At 39.2% G+C, this 21,688-nt stretch overlaps 1 protein-coding gene across 1 annotated transcript; it reads right to left on the bottom strand.

Moving 5' to 3' along the window:
• Positions 1–1,703: 1,703 nt before the first annotated feature.
• On the bottom strand, positions 1,704–16,193 carry RAD21 (RAD21 cohesin complex component; the record flags this gene model as incomplete). Its single annotated transcript, XM_079533407.1, has 13 exons — positions 1,704–1,895; positions 4,457–4,540; positions 5,565–5,714; positions 6,940–7,091; positions 7,448–7,613; positions 7,934–8,157; positions 9,421–9,543; positions 9,739–9,864; positions 10,451–10,654; positions 11,987–12,093; positions 12,715–12,814; positions 14,161–14,290; positions 16,050–16,193. 13 exons carry the CDS (start codon positions 16,191–16,193, stop codon positions 1,704–1,706), a joined length of 1,902 nt encoding a protein of 633 aa, XP_079389533.1.
• Between the last annotated feature and the right edge of the window lie 5,495 nt (positions 16,194–21,688).

Below are 21,688 nucleotides of genomic sequence, written 5' to 3'. Positions count from 1 at the left end.
ACCAAAATAAGCAATACAATCCTTGCTACAGAAGTGAAAGGTGTTCAAAGAACATACGGAGCTCACACATCACAGCTTATAACACAACTTTTATTAGAAAAGTTATACATAACAGCATCAACTAGTTTCAAGAATATCATCCTTGAAAAGCAACAAAACCAGACTAAAAAGTGTAACGAGAAACGAATGACCTGTTCTATAATTAAACATTCAAGTTATCTACAATGTTTCTTTTTACAAAGGGGAAAACCATGGTTTTACAGGCACATCATGTTGAAAATAAAGCTGCAGTAATTTTATACAATTAACTTTTCCAAGGATTATTAAAACATGATCATCATGGAGTCGCAGATTATTTTTTTTTTTAAACATTCACATAATTTTACACTTCTGTATACACTGAAATTTCAGTCCCTAAATTATACCACAAAGTGCCCACATTAAAACCAGAATCTTCAGTGTGAATAATTTTGCCCTAAAAAAAGTTAAGACAGGTTTCCATAATCAATATATTCACATAATTTCTGGTACTACTTGATCTCACAGTAAAGCTTCATTGTTTGTATGTAAAACCAAATGGGACTTCTCTTGCAAATCTGATAAAATGTTTGGAACACAGGAGTGTGCATTACTGGAAAATCAATACTAAAACCATAAATATATCCAAAGAGTCATTAATACACTACACAATTAAGCAGAATTATGCCCGTTCACACTGTATATTCAAGCTTGTTGCCCTTTCAGTACAGGTGGTATCTGAATGTCATACCTCTACAGAGGCAATCTGCTCAACTTTTTATCCTTACCCTTGTAAGCCTGCTTCATAAAAATCAGATAATTTACAATCTAGAAGTTTGTTTTAAAAAGTCTGGAGTTTATATACAGCTCTAACAAACCTAAAGTACTTTGATATCTTAGAAGGTTTAAATGAAATGGCTAGAGTTTTCACTTGATGCTTATTAACAGTAATTAGCCATTAACAGTAGTGGACCGTAATGAGGTGATAAGTAGAAAGTTACGTTTCATCTAAAATGCTTAACACACGTTCAGTCCTTTCATGTATGCAATGGTGTCACTCCCAGGAAGGGCTTTCCACAGACACCCGTTTCCCCTTAGCATCAAGGGCTACAAAAATCTGACTGCAAAAATGCAGTGACAAAGCAAGCTGACGTATCAGGCACTACCTTTCATATTGGCAGCTGTAAGAGACCCACAGTATGCACAGAGATCTAAGGAAGGGGAAAAAACCACAACTATGAGAAGCAGACCGAACATTTTAGACAAGTTTGGCAAAGTTTTTAACCAGACGATAGGTTGGCCATTCAGGTTTACTTGTAGAGGTTTTAAAATATCACTACTGAATTAACTAGTCAAATGATAGTAAGACATTGTCATGATACTCAAACATTACATGCACCAATATTGCACACATCTGCTCTGCATTCTTAGCACAATCTTCATCTGGGTCCTTGAGCTGCCTGGTTTCTGCAGCTGGAACTCAAGCCTCCCACCCCAGCAGTTTCACTAAAAATTTAAGTGGTCGATTTAAAATACAAAACCCAGGTAACCCCCCAGAAAACCCAACGAGGACTTTATACAGACAATAAAATCTAAGTTTGCTGCGATGGTCTTGAGGGCCCTACAGAAGGGGCAATACACGTACGCACTAGTGAACAAACACTAGCTCTGCTGCGTCTGACCATTCAAATAATGTGGAATCTGGGACCGGGGGTCGCTATGATGTCACTGTAAGGCTCCTCCTGTGTCAGCTCGATAGCTTGCTGCTTTTTAAGTACCAGGAAACTGTAGAATTTTGCAGCTGCTTGTTTTCTATTTGTATTTCTGCACAGCTCAAGCAAACTGATGGATTCTGCTCCAGTCTTAGCAAGAGCTCTCTGAAAAACACAAACATCCATAAGGCACATTTACAAAATGCATACAAGCACGAATAGCAATTGGCAAGATTCTGTTTGTTATCATCTGAGGGATGCCGGGAAGGACTGTGACGCTCAACGCTGGGCAGGGACACTACAACATGTGCATAAATTGCACGTGGATCTTATCTAAATGAAACCCGCTAAGAGCCCCAAAATGGGTGAAAAAAACAGAAAACCAACAGTGTTGAGGCCACATATTGCAGAAGCACCACAGTATTACACAAAGCCTTTGGACAGCAGCAGCCAGTGGCTTTTTTTTTTTTTTTTTTTTTTTTAAAAAAACTACAGAACAACTATTTTCTATTTGTATTTCTCAGAATGAAAATAACACCAAACAGAATCACGAACTGTTGTTTCAAAAAGTAATTCAGGAGCTCAGGTTCTGTGAAGAGGCATCATTTTCCCTGGGTGAAAGCCTGTTTATTTCTAAAAATCCTCTTTGTCTGAAAGAAAGTATCCAAAAGCTGTTTATGTTTGGTTGTTTTTGTTTTTTGTTTTTTTTTTTAAAAAGTCTTGGCCAGAATATAAAGGACGCAGGGAAATACATTTGTTTGCTGCCTAGAACAACTACTAACATCTTCAATTTAAAACAGAGCCATCTACTTTGGAATATCTATGAGATGAAAAGATACTAAGCTGACCAAATGAAATTACTTCATATTAAGCAGGTCCTAACTTTGTGTCTCATTACAGATTTAATGTTTCAGCTATCCAGTCTGATCCTTTTTTGGGCACAGGGAGGAGACAAACAAAGCTAGATGTGGCCAAAGGCAAATTCTGAAGCTCTTGTAAGAAATCCATGATTAAACAGAGGAAAAAAAAAAAAAAAAAAAGGAACATTACCAACTAAACATCTGTACACTTTAAAAATGATTTTAAATTGACAGCTGGTTTTAGCTGGGACAGAATTAATTTTCTTCATAGCAGCTCATCTGGTGCCACGTTTTGAATTTGCGATCAAAACAGGTTGATAAAGCACCAATGATTCAGCTGCTGCTAAGCGGTGCTTGCGCAGCATCGAGCCCTTGTGTTTCTCATGCTTCCCCCAAAGCAAGAAAGCTGGGAAATGCATAAGATATAAGTAGCCAAAGCCACAACAGCTGACCCCAACTGATATGGAATATCAGCTAATGTTCTATACCATACATTCATGCTGAATTAAATCTAGGGGATAAGGGGAAAGGAAGGGAGTGTGGGATGTGTCTCGAGTTACTGCGTTACTACACTGGAAAACAGCTGACCATCTGCCTGCTGGTGGGAAGCAGTGAATGAGTTCCCTATTTTGCTTCGGTTGTGCAATCAACTACACTTCACCTGCTACTCCATCTTTACATCAAACCATAAACTTCCTTGTTTTTAGCTTTCTGATATTGCCCCCCATCTCACTGGGGAAGTGATAGTGTGCTGCCTTGCTGCCTATTAGACTTAATCCATATAAACAGTTTAAAACAATCTTAAGCTTGTGGAATTCTTGCAGGCAAGCAAAAAAACCTGACTTCATTCACATTAGTCTTCAATGTCACATGCTCATGCTCCAGAAATTTAAAGCTTTTGCTTGAGCACGTATTTCTGAGAAAACAGAAATTACCAGTAAATCTTACTTGACTGAAAAATCAGCAACTTTAGAAAAAAATCACAAAAAAAACCCCCACAACTATAACAGAACCTCAGAGACACAATAGTGACAATGAGCTTTTATCAGCAGATGGAGACTAATTTCACCCCAAGAAAGATGACTTTGGAAAACAAAGCCAGCTTAGAGGGATAGGATTGACACTCCAGTGAAACCGCAATCTCCAAAGTTGCCAAAATAATTAAGGGGGGAAATGGGTAGGAACCACAAACCAGACTTAAAAGCAAAAGGTAGACCCACATGCAAGCAGACACAAGTTTGCACTCAACTTCAAATATATACTAGAGGTATTCAATTTTCTTATCAGAAAAAGCCCTTCAGTTCCAGCAAGCAAGAATCCATCCTACAGAAGATTATCTGTTGTGCAGACTGACAATAGCAGTCTGAAGCCACCTGCTGAAAAGTAATGCTGCACTACAGTCAAGGTCATATTCCCCCAGTTGCTGCAGATTCAGCTTATTGCAGCACAGAAGATTTCAGACTTGACCATCTAGGAGCAAACATGCCACAAAACAGTTTTGTTCTTGAACGTTGACGATGTTTGCCTGTTCTTACAGAGCTCAAAGTCAGGGGGTGCTAAGGTTTCATTGCAAGAACACAAACTCAGTTATTTTAGAAACTGCATTTCTGGGCATCTTACTTGTGTACAGAGTGTGGCTGGAAAACATGTAAGTGAAAAGTTTTGTTTCAAATGTTATTTGAAAAAACATGGCAGTTACATTATGATTTAGTCAGTTACAAGAGTATGTCCTCCCTGTGATAGAGCTGATATTTTAACTCTGTATCTTCTGACAATAAAGTTTTTACTTAAACTTTCACCTCAGGTCAACAGTGCCAGTGGATACATTAAAAGCTACTTCAAGAGAAAGCAGATGATAATGTGTACCTGAAGCCCATGAAGCATTTGTTGAGTCCTCTTGTTCCATCTCCGTTCTTCTTGATCCTGATCACCCCCTGTGCCATCTTCTTCCTGCAAGTAGCCAGACTCTCATTTACAAAACCACAGATGTTCTCATGCACCAACTTTGACAAGAGGTATTTCTACGTATCAGTGTAGCTTTTTCTTTTTGCCAAGACAGACAGCATCTAAGTAGGTATGGACAACCTGGCCCTCAGGGTACAGCCAGGAGAGTAGGAAATGGGACAGAGGAAGATAAATGCTTAAGCTGATGTATCTTAGTAAGGCTGCATGCCACTATGACTGTACCTCAAAACGTCATGCTGGCAACTAGCAATGCAAAGAAGTTCACTCAGGATGGCTTAATGAAAGAAGACTTATCTAATCTAAACACAGTATCAACAACTCTTTTACTTTGTAAACTTTATTCAACACTGACATTCTCACTTCAGTGTGGAAATGGAGTTACTGAAAAAGGAAAACAGGTTGCTAAAAGCTGCAGAAGGGAGCTGTGTTGTTAGAGAGGACCATGTCCAATGAAGCACTCAGAACAGTGCTTATTTACAGAAGATGTATTGCATATGGCTTTTAAAATGAAAGCTATATTTCAAAGCCTGCAATTATAAAAATCACCATGAAAGCAACACATGCAAGTATCTTTATTTCCAGTCTTAAATCAGGTATTTCAAATTGAGCAGAAAACACCACCTGGACAATTTTTTCTTTCATTTCTCAAAATTAAGTCAAGATGTATTTCTTAGTTTTGATTGTACTCCTATAAAGCAACATTTGACTGCAAATAGCAACAGCTTGCTGCAGTACTAAGAAAATCGAAGTCCAAAAATTTCTTGCATAAAGCATCAAAATTCAGAGAGAGTGGCTTAAATCAAACCTCAAGAAAGTGTCCTCTAACTCCCAAGAGAACGCAGATGTGATTTGTAAAATGGTCATGCAACAGCTACATTTCTAAAGTTTAACTTTTCCCAAATAAAAAGTTAACCTTTCTTGAATACAAAATCGACCAGTGCCAGGGAAACAAACCCTTTTTAAAAGCTTTTTTTTGTTTGGTTTGGTTTTTTAAGAGCTCTGCTCTTACCTCTTCCTCTTCCTCCTCCTCTTTCTCTTTTTCCTTCTCCTTCTCTTTTTCTGGTAGAAGTTCTAGCTCTGGTATTAGCTGACAGATGTTCTGCGGCTCCTCTGGAGGCATTTCTACTGGTGGTATTTCCAGCTGTTGTGATGGTGGATGCTTAAAGAATACACAGGAACAGATAAACAGAGAATCACTTTACTGGTGCTTTCACAACAGAATGCTGACACTACAAAACAGTTTCACAACATCCAAGTCTCTCTGACTCTTCTCTTAGCCATTTATAAGAAGTGTTGAAAAATGATCGGTAATGTTTTTGTCCGTTTGCTCTCCACACCTGCATTTTTCATCCTTCACACTCTGCTCAAACAAAAGTCATGGCACCACTAAGAAAAAAGGCTTCCCAGCAAAACTACTGACCTCATTTCTTGGATCAGCACACATAGTTGGATACAGTACTACATGAACAAACTATCTCAGTCAATAAGACACCTTCAGCATATCAAAATGTTGTCCCTTGCAACACAAGCAGGACAGAACTAAGAACGAGGCACTCCGTAAAATTTCTAAGCATTTACTTCTATATGAGAGCATCACACAGCAGGTACCTCAAAGGTATGTTTACCTAGAAACCTGATCTTGTTGGCATAGTCCAAGTTACCCCAAAACACATTATCCACTTCAGCACAGTTGAGACCAATTTCATCCAGTGCTCTGCTTTTTATAAGACCATGTAACATCTGCATCATTCAACAGTGAGTAACCTGTAATCCCATGAGAAGTGGGATAACAAGTTCACGGACGTGAGAAACACTGCGCAATCTAGGACTGCTCCTTCTCACCAGGTTAGCATTCAGGAAGAGTGTAACTTTAATTTTGCACTTTTCTTCTCCCCCTTAAAAAATATGGTTTGAGTTCATAGTGCAGCACAGTTTTTATAGAAGGGGTAGATATGAAACAGCCTACCCATAACCCAGAGGAGAAAACTCTCCTGATAGATCTTGTTTGAACTGCTAACAGTGAACTACCAGGAATATCTTTCAAAAGGTAGAATCTGTGCAGCTCACACAGACTTTCTAATATGCACTTGCCACAGCAGAAGGTCTTGACGTAATTTATTCATTGAAGACTTTTTTGGGTGAAACACCATCAGTTCCTATTCGATTAGACTTCAGGGGAAAGCTTACACAAACTTTTCAGAAAAACCCCATAAAGGCTTAGAAAACCCCATAAACTCTTAACAGATTCTGCTACTACTCCACTGTATCTTGATAGCAAAGAAAGTCAGAACCTCAAATCTGTGTCACATTCTGCTCAAAGATACTTCCCACTTCTGATTAAAACTAAAAGGAAAAAAAAAAAAAAAAAAAATCACAATTCTTACAGGTAACACTGGTTCTGGTTCCACTTGCTGCAGTTTGCGTTTAACACCAGTTTGTGGAGGTGGAGGTGGCATAACAGATTCGTCCAGGTTGGTCCTGCTGCCTTCCATCATTGACTCTTGTAAACGACTTGGTTCTTCCAGAATTGGTTCATCTATATTCCATAATAAAAGCAGTTCTAGTAATGTAATTGCAAGTAGTACTGACACATCTAGGTAAAATATGCTATTTAGAATGAATTATCCTAGCAAATTGCATAGCTTCTGCAACGATCTGGCACAGATGTGTATACAAACCAATTCAATACCCACTTATTCCACTGGATCAAACCAAATCTGTCTTCTATTTCTAGAAAAAAAAGCTGTTTTAAGTCAGGGACTGTATAAAAAGCTAAGCAAGCAATTAAAGTACTTCATTATATTTAGGAACTTAATATTAAGAACAAAGGAAAGAAGCAAGCTCTGAAGGAAAGCAGAGCATCTTTGACCAAATGACCAATGACAAACAAACCAATGACATCCCGCTGCTGTTGCTGCTGCTGCTGTTGCTGTTCCTCTCTGGGCACCTCTGGGTTTTCAAAGTCTTTAAGGAACTCATCAAGGTTGTCAGCTTCCCCACCTTTCCTCCTCTTTCTTAGGTCTTCTGGAACCAGGGGTGTTAGACAACGAGTAAAGAGCTACAGGAGAAAGGTTAAACTACTCACTATTGGAGCTCTCAATGTCTTACGTCACATAAAGCAATCACGTGCCATCTTTCCTTCCTCCTTCTTAATCTCCTCTCCAACATTTATAAACAAGAAAAATTATTTTGTCACTGATAAATAAGCATTGGTATTTCATGTCATTTCTAATAAGTCTAGAAAAAAAAAAAAAAAAGTAAAACCAAGAAGAAAACTGATGAATTACAATTAGATTGTAACTCAAATACTGGTGTTTACCAGTGAGGCACAACCCTGAACACAACTGATATAAAAATTAATTTGTACAAAAGCATTACCTTCAGTAGCCTGTTATTCCACAGAGGCTGTGCAGGCAGAGAGAAAAGCTTCTCAACTCCTCCAGTTTCTTTCCACATCATCAGTTTCTTCGTAGGGGGTGCCAAGTCCAGCGTTGTAACAATATCAGAGTAATCACTTAACTGGGCTCGAATGGTCTTGCTATCCAACTCTTTCACACTATCCACAATGAGCTTTCTCTTCCTCTTTGCTTTGGTTTCCTTGACTGTTAAGATTTTTTAAAATTAATGCAGGTGAGCTCATCAAGATACCAAGCTGTAGTAGAAATCTTACAGATTTTCTATAGGCCTTACTTGACCACATATAATGCAGCCACAAGAATAAGGAAATGTCAGCCCTAGAAGGTATGAAAACCTAAAAGCACTATATCAAATGTTACTCACTACAAATACAGTCCCACAGCCTACAAATTCTTCTGTTACACTCGCAGTGTAATTGAATCTTTCTTATAACTGCCAATATCCTTAGCTGCACATGCCTCCTCCCTCATGGTTTGTATGGCTGGTGTTCATGAGCAAATCCCTGAGATGTAAGGTCCCACTGGCCAAAAAGCCAAAGTACTGTAACAAGGTTTGTTGGTTTTTTTTCCTTAAGCCCTATGTGACCTTTGGTAATATTAATACGGGTGGTTATCATACCTGTACCTCTCATCCTGTCCTAGAAGGCTTTACTGTAAATTGTTTACAGCCTGGCCCCTGGCAGCAGACCCTGAAGCTCTGGAAAATGCTGTCTTTGCTGGTCCCAGCCGATGAGCTAAGGACCTCTGTTGCTAGCTTACCAGCAGAGGGCAGTGACAGGGCTTACTGACTGGTCAAGCAGTAAATCAGTCCATGGTTACAAATACAGGACAAACTACCTTTTTTTTTTTTTTTAAAAACAGATTTTTTTCATTTTTTAATTTTATTTTACTTTTTTTTTTTTTTTAAGTGATGCTTAAGTTAAAGCAGGGATCTGTTCACACCGAGCCAAATGCAACACCACTTCAAGCAAGCGTCTTGCATTAATGAAATTCTGTCTTTTCCTCTATTTACCAGAGCTTCAAATAAAGAGATTTATCTGCTGGGATCGGTGATTCATAACAACTGCACTAGAAAAAAAGGCCACTCCTTCTCTAAGCAGCATTCACAACTTAGACAGTCACTCTTGGCCATCAAAAATACCATAGTGACAGTGCTGGTGCACTACAGATACTGCAATACAGCTGAAGACATGATAAGGTCTTTTCCAATTCACTGTGGCTTTTTAACTCCACGCATTCCTCAAAAGTTACAAACCAGTGTCCTTCAGGATTACTGAGACAAGTGACCTGTCCAGAAACACTAAAAGGCCAAAATGAAGATAAAATGAATTCGGCACTCAGGCCTTGGTTTCCTTCTCAATTGAGTAGTAGAGTCATTCATTTCTACTCCATCATATTAAGGTGGGCTCCGAATGATCCAAAGAAAATACTTCCAAACACTTTACTTACCAGTTATGTCAATAGGCTCCAGAGCAAAAGCTTCTTCTTCATTGGGAACAAGAGTTGTCTGATCAGTCATGGTTGGCAATGGTTCAACTGGATCTACTGAGTCTGGGCTGTCTGGTCCACCCACTGTCAGCAAGAACAAATACAGTGCACTATAATATCAAAATAAAAACAGTGCTACACTTTCCATCCTCTCCCTCCACATCTTAAAACGGTCCAACACATTTCATACATATACTCAGCTCAACATACTTCTAAGGAATTAGATTCTTAATTAAACAGGTAAAAACAATTCAAGTTCTAGCCTTAGATCATACTCACTCGATACATTATCATCATCATCCATATCGTCATGGGGAGGTTGCTCTGGCATCATTACTCCACCTTCTGAGAGTGCAGGTGGGTCATCAAAAATACCACCATCATTATTACTGAGGAGTTTGTCATCTGAAACGACCGTATGAAAACATCATCCCTTTTGTCTCCGCAAATTCACAAAGCGCAAACAAATTTATAATGAAGTATAGACAAATTTAGGAGATCGTAGAGAAAGAGTGCAGAAGTTAGAGAAATCTATATTTTGATGCTGACGTGAAAGTCATCACAAGGCACATTCCATGGCAAATTTCAGCTTCAACTCACAACATAGAGATAAACTTTATTACAATACACCTGCCACATACTTGCACCTTGCTATGCTTCTTAGTACTTCAAGTGGAAGCATTTAATATAACTTGTAACATATGAACCAAAGCACTGGAAGAAGTCAAAGAGTTGTATATTGTTCTCTAAAGAATGTCTCATGCTTTACTGAATGGGGAAGCTCTGGATGACTTAATTTTACTTCATTTAAAAACATACAGTTCACCTGGAATGCATCGTCTGTGCTGCTACAGCACTCATAAAGGAGAATTGTACTGCTGAAAGCACAACTTAAGAGGATCCAAGTAACACAGTAAACAACCTCATCCCCCCAAAAGTATTAAGGTACAACATGGGATAGAGGAAAAATATTTTAATTTCTCAAACATACCCAATATTCCACCATCATTTCCTTCTCCAAAATTATCATCTTTGTACTGGTCTTCATACTCCAGGTGATTCGCTTTCTCATTAAGGTGACTGGTGCTCTGTTCAGGTTCCAGTAGGAGATTGGAAGCACTGGTGCTCACTAGCATGTCATCTTCAAATGCACTACCTTCTCTCATCATCTCACGATCATCCATCCCAAAGTCACCTGCAAAAATGATTTCACAGCTGTAAATGCAGAAGAACCGGTATGCAAGGGAGCTAGCTAACCCATCTAGGAAGGCTCACTTGTAAGACCACACCTTATCATCATTTTCATCCTGTAATTTTTCATAAAGTGCAAAATATATATTGAAACAAACATTTTCAGAGTTACTTTAATTTCAGAGTTGATAGGCAAAATAGAAGAAATTGTAGAATCATTTGAGTTGAAAGGACCTTTAAAGGCCATCTAGTCCATCTGCCCTGCAATGAACAGGGACACAGCTACAGCAGGGTGCTCAGAACGCTGCCCAGCCTGCCCTTCAATGTCACCTGGGATGGAGCATCCACACCATCTCTTAGCAACTTTTTCCAGTGCTTCACTACCCTTATTTTATAAAACTTTTTCTTCTGTCCAATTTAAATCTTCCCTCTTTTAGCCTGAGACCATTTCCCCTTGTCCTATCACACCAGATCCTGCCTTCTTCCTCACAGCCCACCCCTCTACACACTGAAAGGCTGCTATAAGGTTTCCCTGAAGCTTTCTCTTCTCCATGCTGAACAGCCCCAGCTCTCTCAGCCTGTCCTCATAGCAGAGATGTTTTATCACTTGAATAATTTTTGTGGCCTTAAATAATGCTCATCAATACTAACAGCAAAAATACTGTTCAAACAATTACAAGAAAAAACATCTCCACTTTAAACCTTTTTGAAACAGATTTTAGCAGGATCTTATATTCAAAGACTACTCAAAAAGTTGTATCCTATGCCTGGAGGCCGAGTTGCACGCACAGACACCAAAATGATATCAAATAAACAATCAAAGCTCAGACTACGCTTTCAATAAGATTTTTAAATTACAGATATTATTTCATTTTCACTACCCAAAGGTAAATATTTTCCAAATATTTTCAGGTTTTGATTCAAATCTTAGAACACCATCCTTGAGCACACACTGAAAGGAGCATCAGCAAACCTGTCACTGCCAACTGCTCCAGCTTTAGAAAGCTCCTAGCATTTTTTGACTGAAAATACGCCTAGAATTCAAGTGACAATTGACTTCTTCATATCATATCATATTAAAATTGATACAGTATTTCACTAATTAATGTGACAAAACATTCTTCAGCTTTAGGTAAGCAGCTAGGAGCATGCTGAGTAACAGAGGGCAGACTTCCTGGAAAAACTCAAGAACATAAAAACTAAACATATGGAAACACATCCTGTTTGATCTACTTTGTTTTTGCACTTTAGCAGGAAAATTCTCTAGTAATTGCAAGACTACAACTTCACAGTTATCAAAACTAGTTTATGAACAACATAATGCACAAGATTTTACCAAAGTCATTATCCTGGAGGATACTGATGTTGCCTACTTCTTCTCTCATTGTAATTTCTTCCACTCTACTCTGGTTCAAACTGAACTGCTGGGCCACATCAATATCACTTAAACAAACAGAAGGCAATTATTAACATCTCCATTAAAAAATAAACAAACAAATCCACAGATAAACATGGAATTCCTAAGCAGTTCACTACACATTTAAATCAATGAAAAAGTGGATGACAAACACAGAACAGAATGTCCTACTTGAAGCACTGAGACTATTAAAGGATAAAACCTTCAACTCAAGTTGTGTCATCTTCTGGAAAATGTATCAGTCCTCTCTTTCAGCCTTGTTATGCAGGGCCACTAATTTTAAGGCCAATTTAATAACTAAAAACAGCACTACTCCCTTTTAACTCCGAGAGCTATTAACACAGTTATAAAAAAAATGTACCTAGTAAATGTATTAAGTTAATACTCAGCTGTGTGTTAAGGCACTTTTCTTAGAAAAGCTTTTTTTTTTTTCCAACTGAAATTTACTACATAATCCAAACTGAGTACAAACCAAATAGATTATTTATTAAAGCAAGCCGCATCCCAGAAATTCCATTACAAATAATACATAAAACAGTAGCCTTCATAACCCCCCTATTTCTTAAAAGCTAAGAAGTCTTCAAGCTGTATACTTGCCATGTTTACAGATAACTCATTAAGAAGTTATAAGAAAAGCATCAACTTACTCTAGATCAGGAAGTGGTTGGTCAAAATCATGGAACTCCTCAGGTAGGGTAATAGCATTGTAAGCAGCCTCTCTGTTTTCCTCAGGCAAATCGACAACCCCTGCAGAGAAAAAACACTCAGGCATGAGTTCCCATTCCTTTCAAGGACAGCATTTTTCCTTGTGCTTCCACCGAAGCTGTACCTTCATAAACTTATTGTCTTTCAATTGTTGAGCTGAAACCATGCTAAACACCTATGAAGAAATTTTAGATAATGTTAGCATTGAGATTCAGGCTAACAACAAAACACCTACTTATCAAGCTGTCATACCGTATAACCCTGCAAGAACTGCAAGCTTTGGGTCACTAAATGTTTGTGTAGCACAGTGCTGAGCCATGCAGCTAGTGCAAGCATTTTATGTCACCAGAATATTGCACAGGTATCTGTTAAGGCAGGTACCTGGTAGGAAATTGTTTGATCATGATGCTCCAGATGAGATACACAGTTCTACATGTGGTTTGTGCTAAGCAGTGACAACACAATAACTACTCTGGTTCTGGTCATGTAGTCAATTCAATTAACTTCTGAAATCCAAGCACAGTACTTGAACCACCCACACAAATCTTCTGCTTCTGCACTGAAAACAGCCAGATGATCTAAATCACATCAGTTTGGTTGTTGTCTTTTTTAATCCTCCTGAGATACTTTATCTGCTATTCAATGGGCATCATCACAGAAAAACAGAACCAGCAGTAAGTAGTAACCTAATACTACGTAGAGCCAGTAGTAACACTGCCCCTGTTTAATTCAAAAGCTTAGAGGTCAGGACACCTGCAGGGAAAATGCAGATTTAATTTCTTCTGTAACCAGCAGGAGATCTGAGCTCCATATTCTGCCTTCTGACCCACACAGCCCATTCTGAGGTACTGATACTTCAGAAACACTGCCAACTCTGTTCCCCTCCACAATGGATAATCAAAGAATCACCATCCATAGTATACCAGGAACAAGCACGACTCCACAAGTTTACTTGTCATAGTCCTTGGCTAGCAGCTAAGAAACTTAGCTCCGCTTGCAGGGCAATTCATTATTTGTAGCTGTTAGCTGGTAAAACATGTAAGCAATTCTCAGAGCAAACAAGAACACCAGAATGGTCAAGCTGCAAAGTAAACTGAGAACACAGACAAGTGCCTCAAATTGTTTCAAGTCAGCATGCCACTTTTTGAGACTGTTTTACTCAATCAACCCCAATAGGAAAAGATTTTGTTCAGAATTCAATCAAAAAAATAATTCATCATACAACTCATTCACATAGCCAGCTTGAAGCAACACTAAGGAAAATAACTTATCCTGTAATTATCCTATACAACTTTAAGTAGTTATTCTGTCACAAACAGGAAGTAGAACTTCATATCACCTTAAAAAGGGTTATAAAATTTTAGAAGCACTTGGACAAAGATAGGTACCTGGACGAAAAGCCATCTTAATCTTAATGAAGGCCTCATTACAGTCTGCAAGGAGGTATTTTGCTTTCCTGTGGTAGATTCTGACAACGCCTAATAAGAGATGTCCCGAAGTTCGAAGTGCCATCTTCACCTAAAAGAAGATTGTACAATCAGTGATTCAGGTGCAGCCTTACCTCTTACCTATGATTAGATTTGCCAGCTTTGTATGAGTTTTTCAGTAATATCAAACATTCCAAATAAAGATAAAGATCAGTAGAAAATTCTAAACAAATAAAAAATGAAAAGTTTACAGTTTCAGATGATACTCTGTATGTTAGTCCAGGATAAGTTGGAAAATGTAGGTAAATTGTAAATTGGTGAGAATCTCACTTAAGGAATTTCCAAACACTGGGGAAAAAAAAAAAAAAAAAAAAAAAAAAAGACATCAAGACAAAATCCAATTCCCCATATCCTTTTCTGACACCTTTGTCACTAACTCAAATTTTGGACAGCTACAAATTATAACGTGATTAAGGCTGAAGTGTGGTTAAAGGCAGTGCTGTGCTACCTCTCCATCACCTGTCCTTCAGTTACAGAGGAAAGTAGAACAGTGGAAGACAAAAGATGCTCATAAACAAACACTGTCATATTAAAGTTAGGTTCAATTGCTCTCCTCCTCAACCTGAATGTTTTGCTGTGTAATTGAGTACTTCATGCACTGAAGGAGTCACAGGAAATCTCCAGAGGATTCTTCTTAAATGTTTTAGTCTGAAAGCACAGGTGACTTGTGTGAAGCAAGATTAAACCTTAAATGCCTACCTTCAACCTTTATGAATACAAAACCACATACATTAACTCACATTACAGCAACTGATGAAAGTCTTACACAAAGTTAAATGTATGAAAGAGTGCCCAGCAGTTCCTCCTTTTTCTGAAATGAGCTCTCAGCTGAGTCCACAAACATTATCCTCTCCAAATCCTTCCAGGGCTGGCACTGAAGGAAATGACTTTGTACCAGAACAGTAAGCATCTCTGTAATTGTATTATAGGTATCTTTGCTTCATAATGGCAGCTGTTCCAAAATCCAGATTAGCATTACTGCGACACTGTTTGGTTTGATTCAATCAAAAGAAATGAAAAATAAATTTTCCTTCTTTTATATATAGGGACTTTCTTACTCTTAAGGGACAGAACTTATAACCAAATCAGTGCACCAGTTCCTGAACAGGTATTTTCATTTTTATGAGCAGCAGAGGAGAAAAAGACATTAAGAACACAAGTTCCTCAAAATTCCCCCTAGTTTCACACTAACTGTACAGCTGTTACATTCTTCCAAGTTTGTCCCTGTTTTCTTTCCATGAACAAGCAAAAAACCAAAAGGTTCAAAAACAAGGCTTCTACCTTACCCTGTAACATTGTTATTGAATGAACCTATCTTCATAGAAACAGTGACATTACAAGCTATTCTAAGTCTTCACTTCTTTTTGCTGCTGATAAAAGACCTGTTCTGTACTTCGGTCACAAGCATAAACAATATCTCAAATATTATTTCTGCAGATTCCAGTACCAACAACTCTGAAAGCACAACGGCCTTTAAAAGATAACTCTGCACACAAATTCAGGCTTCTTCTTTTGCAAACATCTGCTTCTAAATCATGCACGACATATCAAGATGCAAGTTCTCCATTTATGCAAAACAAAACATTTTCTAACTAAACTGCATGATACTCTAGTATTAGAAAACTGACAAGAAAGTCATCTTCAGAATCATTCAAAAGAGTACTTCACACCTGAAAAGGCCTTTTCATGCTTTAGAACAGCAATTCTAAGCAACCCAAATAGCAGCTACCACCTGCACAAACAATTTCTTTTCAGTACAAGATAACATTACATCAGTGTAAAATAGATACCTTTGGTGAAATGATACTCTCCACGCTGCTCTCCAGATTACATTCAAAAACATGGGCTTTGGTTAGCTTCTTATCCCAGTGGGCCGCCAGCCATATTTTGGCCAGCGGCCCACGCTTGCTCAGGACAAAGTGGGCATAGAACATGGTCCCAGATGTCTAAATCGAAGAGCAGATCTGTAAAGAGGAAGGCAAATAGAAGGAAAGAATTCTTGATGAGTAACATCCTCACAAACATACTCCTTATGTTTGCTTTTTATTCATTAAGATCAAAATTTTGTACAAAACACTTACAGGTGTGGGTTATGTAATACCTAACTTTGTGCAAAGAAAATATGAAGCAGGAAGAACGGTGATCAATCAGTGCTCCTTCCACAGACTAAAACCATTCACATAAATTTAAAATGTTTACCACTCAAGGAAAAAAATCCTTGAATACATTTAACAAAAGTTGACAACAGTACCAAACTGTCAGAACGAAAACAGACGTGTACCTGTTTCCTTAGCCACAGTGGTCTTCCGCCTCTTCCATTTCCTTCTAGTCCAGCTTTCTCAGCAGCTGCTACTACACTATATGCTGATTCAGCAAAACACAGGGCATTCTAAAATACAGTGGTCAATTCTGCAGACTGCTCCATGTTTTCTTAGAACAGAAAGTACAACTCTCTATTTCTGAGCAGACTGCTATCCATCTCACAATCCTCTTAGTAATATTTCATATTTTTCATGCAAGGAATGAGGAAACTAACTGCATCACTCCAAATTTCCTGAAAGTTTCACTTTCTTCTTCCTCCCCCATCAGAAAGTAAGACTTCCTTCCTCTTACCTAGCAGCTACCTGTTTTCTACTTATCTAACAAGTATCTCCTTACTGCTGATAAAGACGCCAGCATATAAAGCCATGGGGAAGCAGGACACCATGAGGTCTTGTGACATAAAGCTGCTAATACCTGCAGAAGTAAGCATCTGATTGAGTTTAACTGCAAGCTAGAAGTAACTTTGCTTCAAAGAGGCAGAAGATTCTCCACATACAGCTTCTTTTCCAGCACTACCCGTATCGGGGCAGGGGGGAAGAAATGGTGAAACAGATGAAATGCAGCAAGCACAGCTGAGGCTTTTTGAGCACCAACACTGCATTAAGTAGGGGCAGTTTTGTTTTGGCAACACAAGGAACATCAATTTCTAACCAATAAAAACATGTTTTCCAAATGCGTACCAACACAACTTAAAGCAAACAAGGATCACAGTGAAACACAAGCCTTGGTAAACACGATAGCCAGTGAGAAATTCTCACCAAGACAACAGCTCGGTGACTGCAATCAGCTTGAAGGTAAAAGAAACAAGTTTCACAGCAGAGTTGTTGGTATTTATGGTGTATGCTCATAAAAAGCACTTGGCTCAGTGGAAGCAAGGTCAACCTCTGCATATGCAGGTAATAAATGAAAAACTGCATATCTAGGAATAGATTCCTGAAAGTAAATGTCAACCATCTGAGCCCTGAATTTCTGCTGCATTAAATACAAAATGGAAACTCTTCTGTTGTCCAAACAATTATCAAACTTATCTGTCTGATAAACAGGCTGGCCACCAGCTGTCCATAGCTAAGAATGGACAGAGTACATGAGATGTAAAGAGAATAAAGGCCACGTTCAGCTTGAGCTAACACAGTACACAGCAAGCATTACAATTTCTGTTATGACTTCAGAAGACAGGTGTCAGTGATAACAGCTGCCAATTAACAAAAGTCAAAGTTGCTTATTTCTGTGTGCTGAGGCTGTGTGGGTTTAAGAACAGCGCTGCGCTAAGCTGGAAATGAGCAAGTTTTTTCTAGGAATCAAAACACAATCACTTTGGAAGAGTCCTTGGTCAATAAGAGCTTTCTTTCCCTCTTCCTCCCACTGGCTTTTGGAAAACTTCATGCTGCCTCAAAGGCCACTGGACAATTCAGTCCCTCACACAGTTTCAAATGTCTCATAATACTTTTTGGCACTAAAAGCCAGGCTGGATGTGGCTCTGGGCAGCCTGGTCTGGTGGCTGGCGACCCTGCACATAGCAGGGGGATTGAAACTAGATGATCTTTGAGGTCCTTTTCAGCCCAGGCCATTCCACAACTCTATGATGCTATGATTTTGAATACACAGAGACATAACTTTGTAGCACAGCATTTTAGTAACTGGAGTTGCACTACCTTGAGCAGCAGGCCTGTAAGTTACCCACAAATGCAAGGAGGAAGAGCAGAGGAATGCAAACACACACTTAACAAGGCCTTCCAACAGTTGGAGAAGAACATACATTGATTCACAGAGTTTGGTGTAATTATTCACTAATACATTGCAATCATTAAAATATGTAACATGGGCACGACAGAACTTCAAACATACCATTAACCATAACCCTGAAAACGTACTGAAGATTTCCTGTCAAACATGGAACGTACTTTTAGGACTAATGAGAAGAAGACCAACTTATCACTGCTGTCCAGGATTTGAAGTGATAATGCTAGCAGAACACAAATGGTTAAGATTTGGAGGGGAAGCAAGTTGCCCCTATAAATGAGAAGGTCAGTTATACCACAAAGATGAGGGGTTTTTGCTTTGACTTTTTGAATCAGAAATTGCTAATAACCTCTGTCTTTCAAAGAACTGACAGCCCAAGTCAAAGTACTCCCCCAAAAGGGGACTTAACGTATGGGAATGGGCTTTAAAACATATGCTCTATTAGCAATTAAATCAAAGAACAGAGGCTGAAAACCATTACACCACAAAAGCCAATCTGCTTGCACTGCTTCTTAGGTTTGACTCCTCTCAGTACCAGAATTATGGTTCAAACCTACAGCTCACTCATCTTGCAGGCAGGAAGAATATACTGCACATGTATGGTACTTAGAAATTTCTGAAGCAAGTATGAATCCAATATAACTAACTTCTGACAGAGGCTGTTTCTTTTCACCCATTACTGAAGCCTCACCGCAGCAAAACACATCAAGAGAAACCACGAGCATCAGAGTACCAATCATTTAAAGCACTTTAAAATGCACTCCTGATGACAAATAATACTTCTGTTCAAAGCAGCACTATCTTCCCATGTCACAGCAAGGAGTCTCTGCCACTCGGAAATTCCAGCCGACCTGCTGTACTGTAATACCTTGCTTCTATCAGCTACGCAAAACGTGTCTTTGCATGTCTTAGCTGCAGCAGTTCAACTGTAGTTGTTTAGAGCACCAGCACAATGGCTTAAAGCAGGCCCCAAGGGCTGCTCTTACTTCCTTCAAATATTTTCCTTATTTTATTATTTGACCTTTAATACACAGGGCAGTATATATTAATGAAGTGGCATCAAAGGAGGAAGATTTTCCAATGTAATTTAAGGTTGGGATCAACGTTAAAGCACCAGAAGGTTTTTTGGAGAGACAGCGTTCAGGCAGACACACAGAACACCTGTCTTTGGGTGCAAAAGCAACAAATAGGAAGCCTCAAAAGAAAAAGGGTAGCTGATGGCTCTTAAGATTATAAGGTAAAATATCATTGTCAACTTTTGAAATTGACTAGTTATGGAACAAGACATCAAAACTCATCCTAAGAACTTACAGCTTCAAGAAAGACAGGAAAATGAACAAGGTAAGAATACTATGTACTCACACAAGACCAGCTGGGATCAATTCCCAACCCTGCCCAATTGAGCTTTTAAGAAAGCTTAAACTTGATTTAAATTCATTTTGAATTTCCTTCAATGAGCTGTTATGTTACTGTCAATGTCACTGTCTTCAAGTTTCTCTGCCCAAACCTTGCTCAACAATCCCATCATTTTTAAATATTTTTCTTTCTGCAGAAGTATTGAAGTCTACAATTTTATATACAAAATAACTGAATATGTAAAGTGATACTAATACCATTCAGTTCGTTCTCCTATCTACAGTACCCAGCAACTGATCCTCTCAAAAAAAACAACAGGAAAGCTGGGCAGTCAGTAGTTGCGAAACTTCATCTTAGCCATGAATTCAAACTTATGAAGCCATAGAATGAATCACAGAATGGCCTGAGTTGAAAGGGACCATAACGGCCATCTAGTTTCAACTCCCCTGCTGTGTGCAGGGTCACCAACCACCAAACCAGGCTGCCCAGAGCCACATCCAGCCTGGCCTTGAATGCCTCCAGGGATGGGGCATCCAAAACCTCATTGGGCAACCTGTTCCAGTGCCTCACCACCCTGTGTGAAAAACTTCCTCCTAATATCTAACCTAACCCCCCCGTCTCAGTTTTAAGACCATTCCCCCATGTCCTATCACTGTCCACCCTCATAAGCAGCTGTTTCCCCCCACATAAGCATTCCCCTCCCCCCCCCTTTCTGTTCATATGCTCCGTTCAAGTACTGGAAGGCCACAATGAGGTCTCCCTGGAGTTTTCTCCAAGCTAGAGAAGCCCAGTTCCCTCAACCTTTCCTCAAAGGAGAGGTGCTCCAGCCCTCAGATCATCTTAGTAGCCCTCCTCTGGACCCGCTCCAAGAGCTCCATGTCCTTCCTTTATTGGGGGCCCCAGGCCTGGATGCAGAACTGCAGATGGGGCCTCACAAGAGCTGAGCAGAGGAGGACAATCATCTCCCTCTCTCTGCTCGACACCCCTTTTTTAAGTTTTAAAATTCTTCTGTGTGTTGAAACATAAGTATATAAACTCTGAAAAGCACTCAGAGTTAAGCACCATCTTTCAACAGACACAGAAAGAAGTGTAATAAAATAACAGTTGACAGTTTAGTCTTAAAAAAAAAAAAAAAAAAAAAAAAGACTTTATGAAGATGAGAATTTCTCCACTCTAACCCATTAAATCCACTTTTCTGCTACCCTACGAGGCCATGTTTACATACACAAGTTCATAGGTTGAGTCTTGTTTCATCACCTACTTCTGTTCCTGTCACAAGGCTATTCTAGAACCAAAGTGAACCACTGATCAGCAGACGTCTTCCATATTACAGTTCAAAAATCAGCCAGTCATTATAATTCATCTGCCTTTGTGATATTGTTCTACTTCCATTTATCATCTTCTCTGCTTTTTTTTTTTCCCCTTATGCTTTTTTTTTTCCTCTTTCTTTAAGCCACGCCAATCCCAGCCTTGTTCACCTGCCACTGCTGGAGCTGCCTACACCTCCCAAGTCCAGAAGGTCTCAGTCCTGTAGTTGTCCATTTGATTCTTTTTTTACGTCACAGTCCTCCAACATACAGTCCTTACGTGCCTACACCTTCCCTGCAACCATTTACGCCGTCTCACCAGCAAGTTCCGTTTGCACACTGAACACGTGACGGCACTGAAAAAAAATGATCAGAGGATCAGTCTTTACAAACTCTGCTGGGAACTGGAATGAATGGAATTGGGATTGTTTGAGAACAGGAAGCTCAGTGGCAACCTTGTCACTCTCTACAACTACCTGAAAGGAGGTTGTGATGACGTGGGAATCAACTTCTTCTCCCAGGTAACAGTTGTAAGAGGAGAGAGAATGGCCTCAGGTCACACCAAGGGAGATTCAGGTTGGACGTTAGGAAATACTTCTCCAAGAGAGTAGCCAGACACCAGCACAGGCCGCCCAGGGAGGTGGTGGAGTCACTATCCTGGAGGTGTTCAAGAAACATTTAGATGCTGTACTGAAAGCCATGGT

This window comes from Tetrao urogallus (genome assembly GCF_951394365.1).
Source record: "Tetrao urogallus genome assembly, chromosome: 3".
NCBI classification, from domain to species: Eukaryota; Metazoa; Chordata; class Aves; order Galliformes; family Phasianidae; genus Tetrao; species Tetrao urogallus.
Note: the sequence above shows the minus strand (reverse complement) of the source record. Positions and strands in the feature narration are given on the sequence as shown.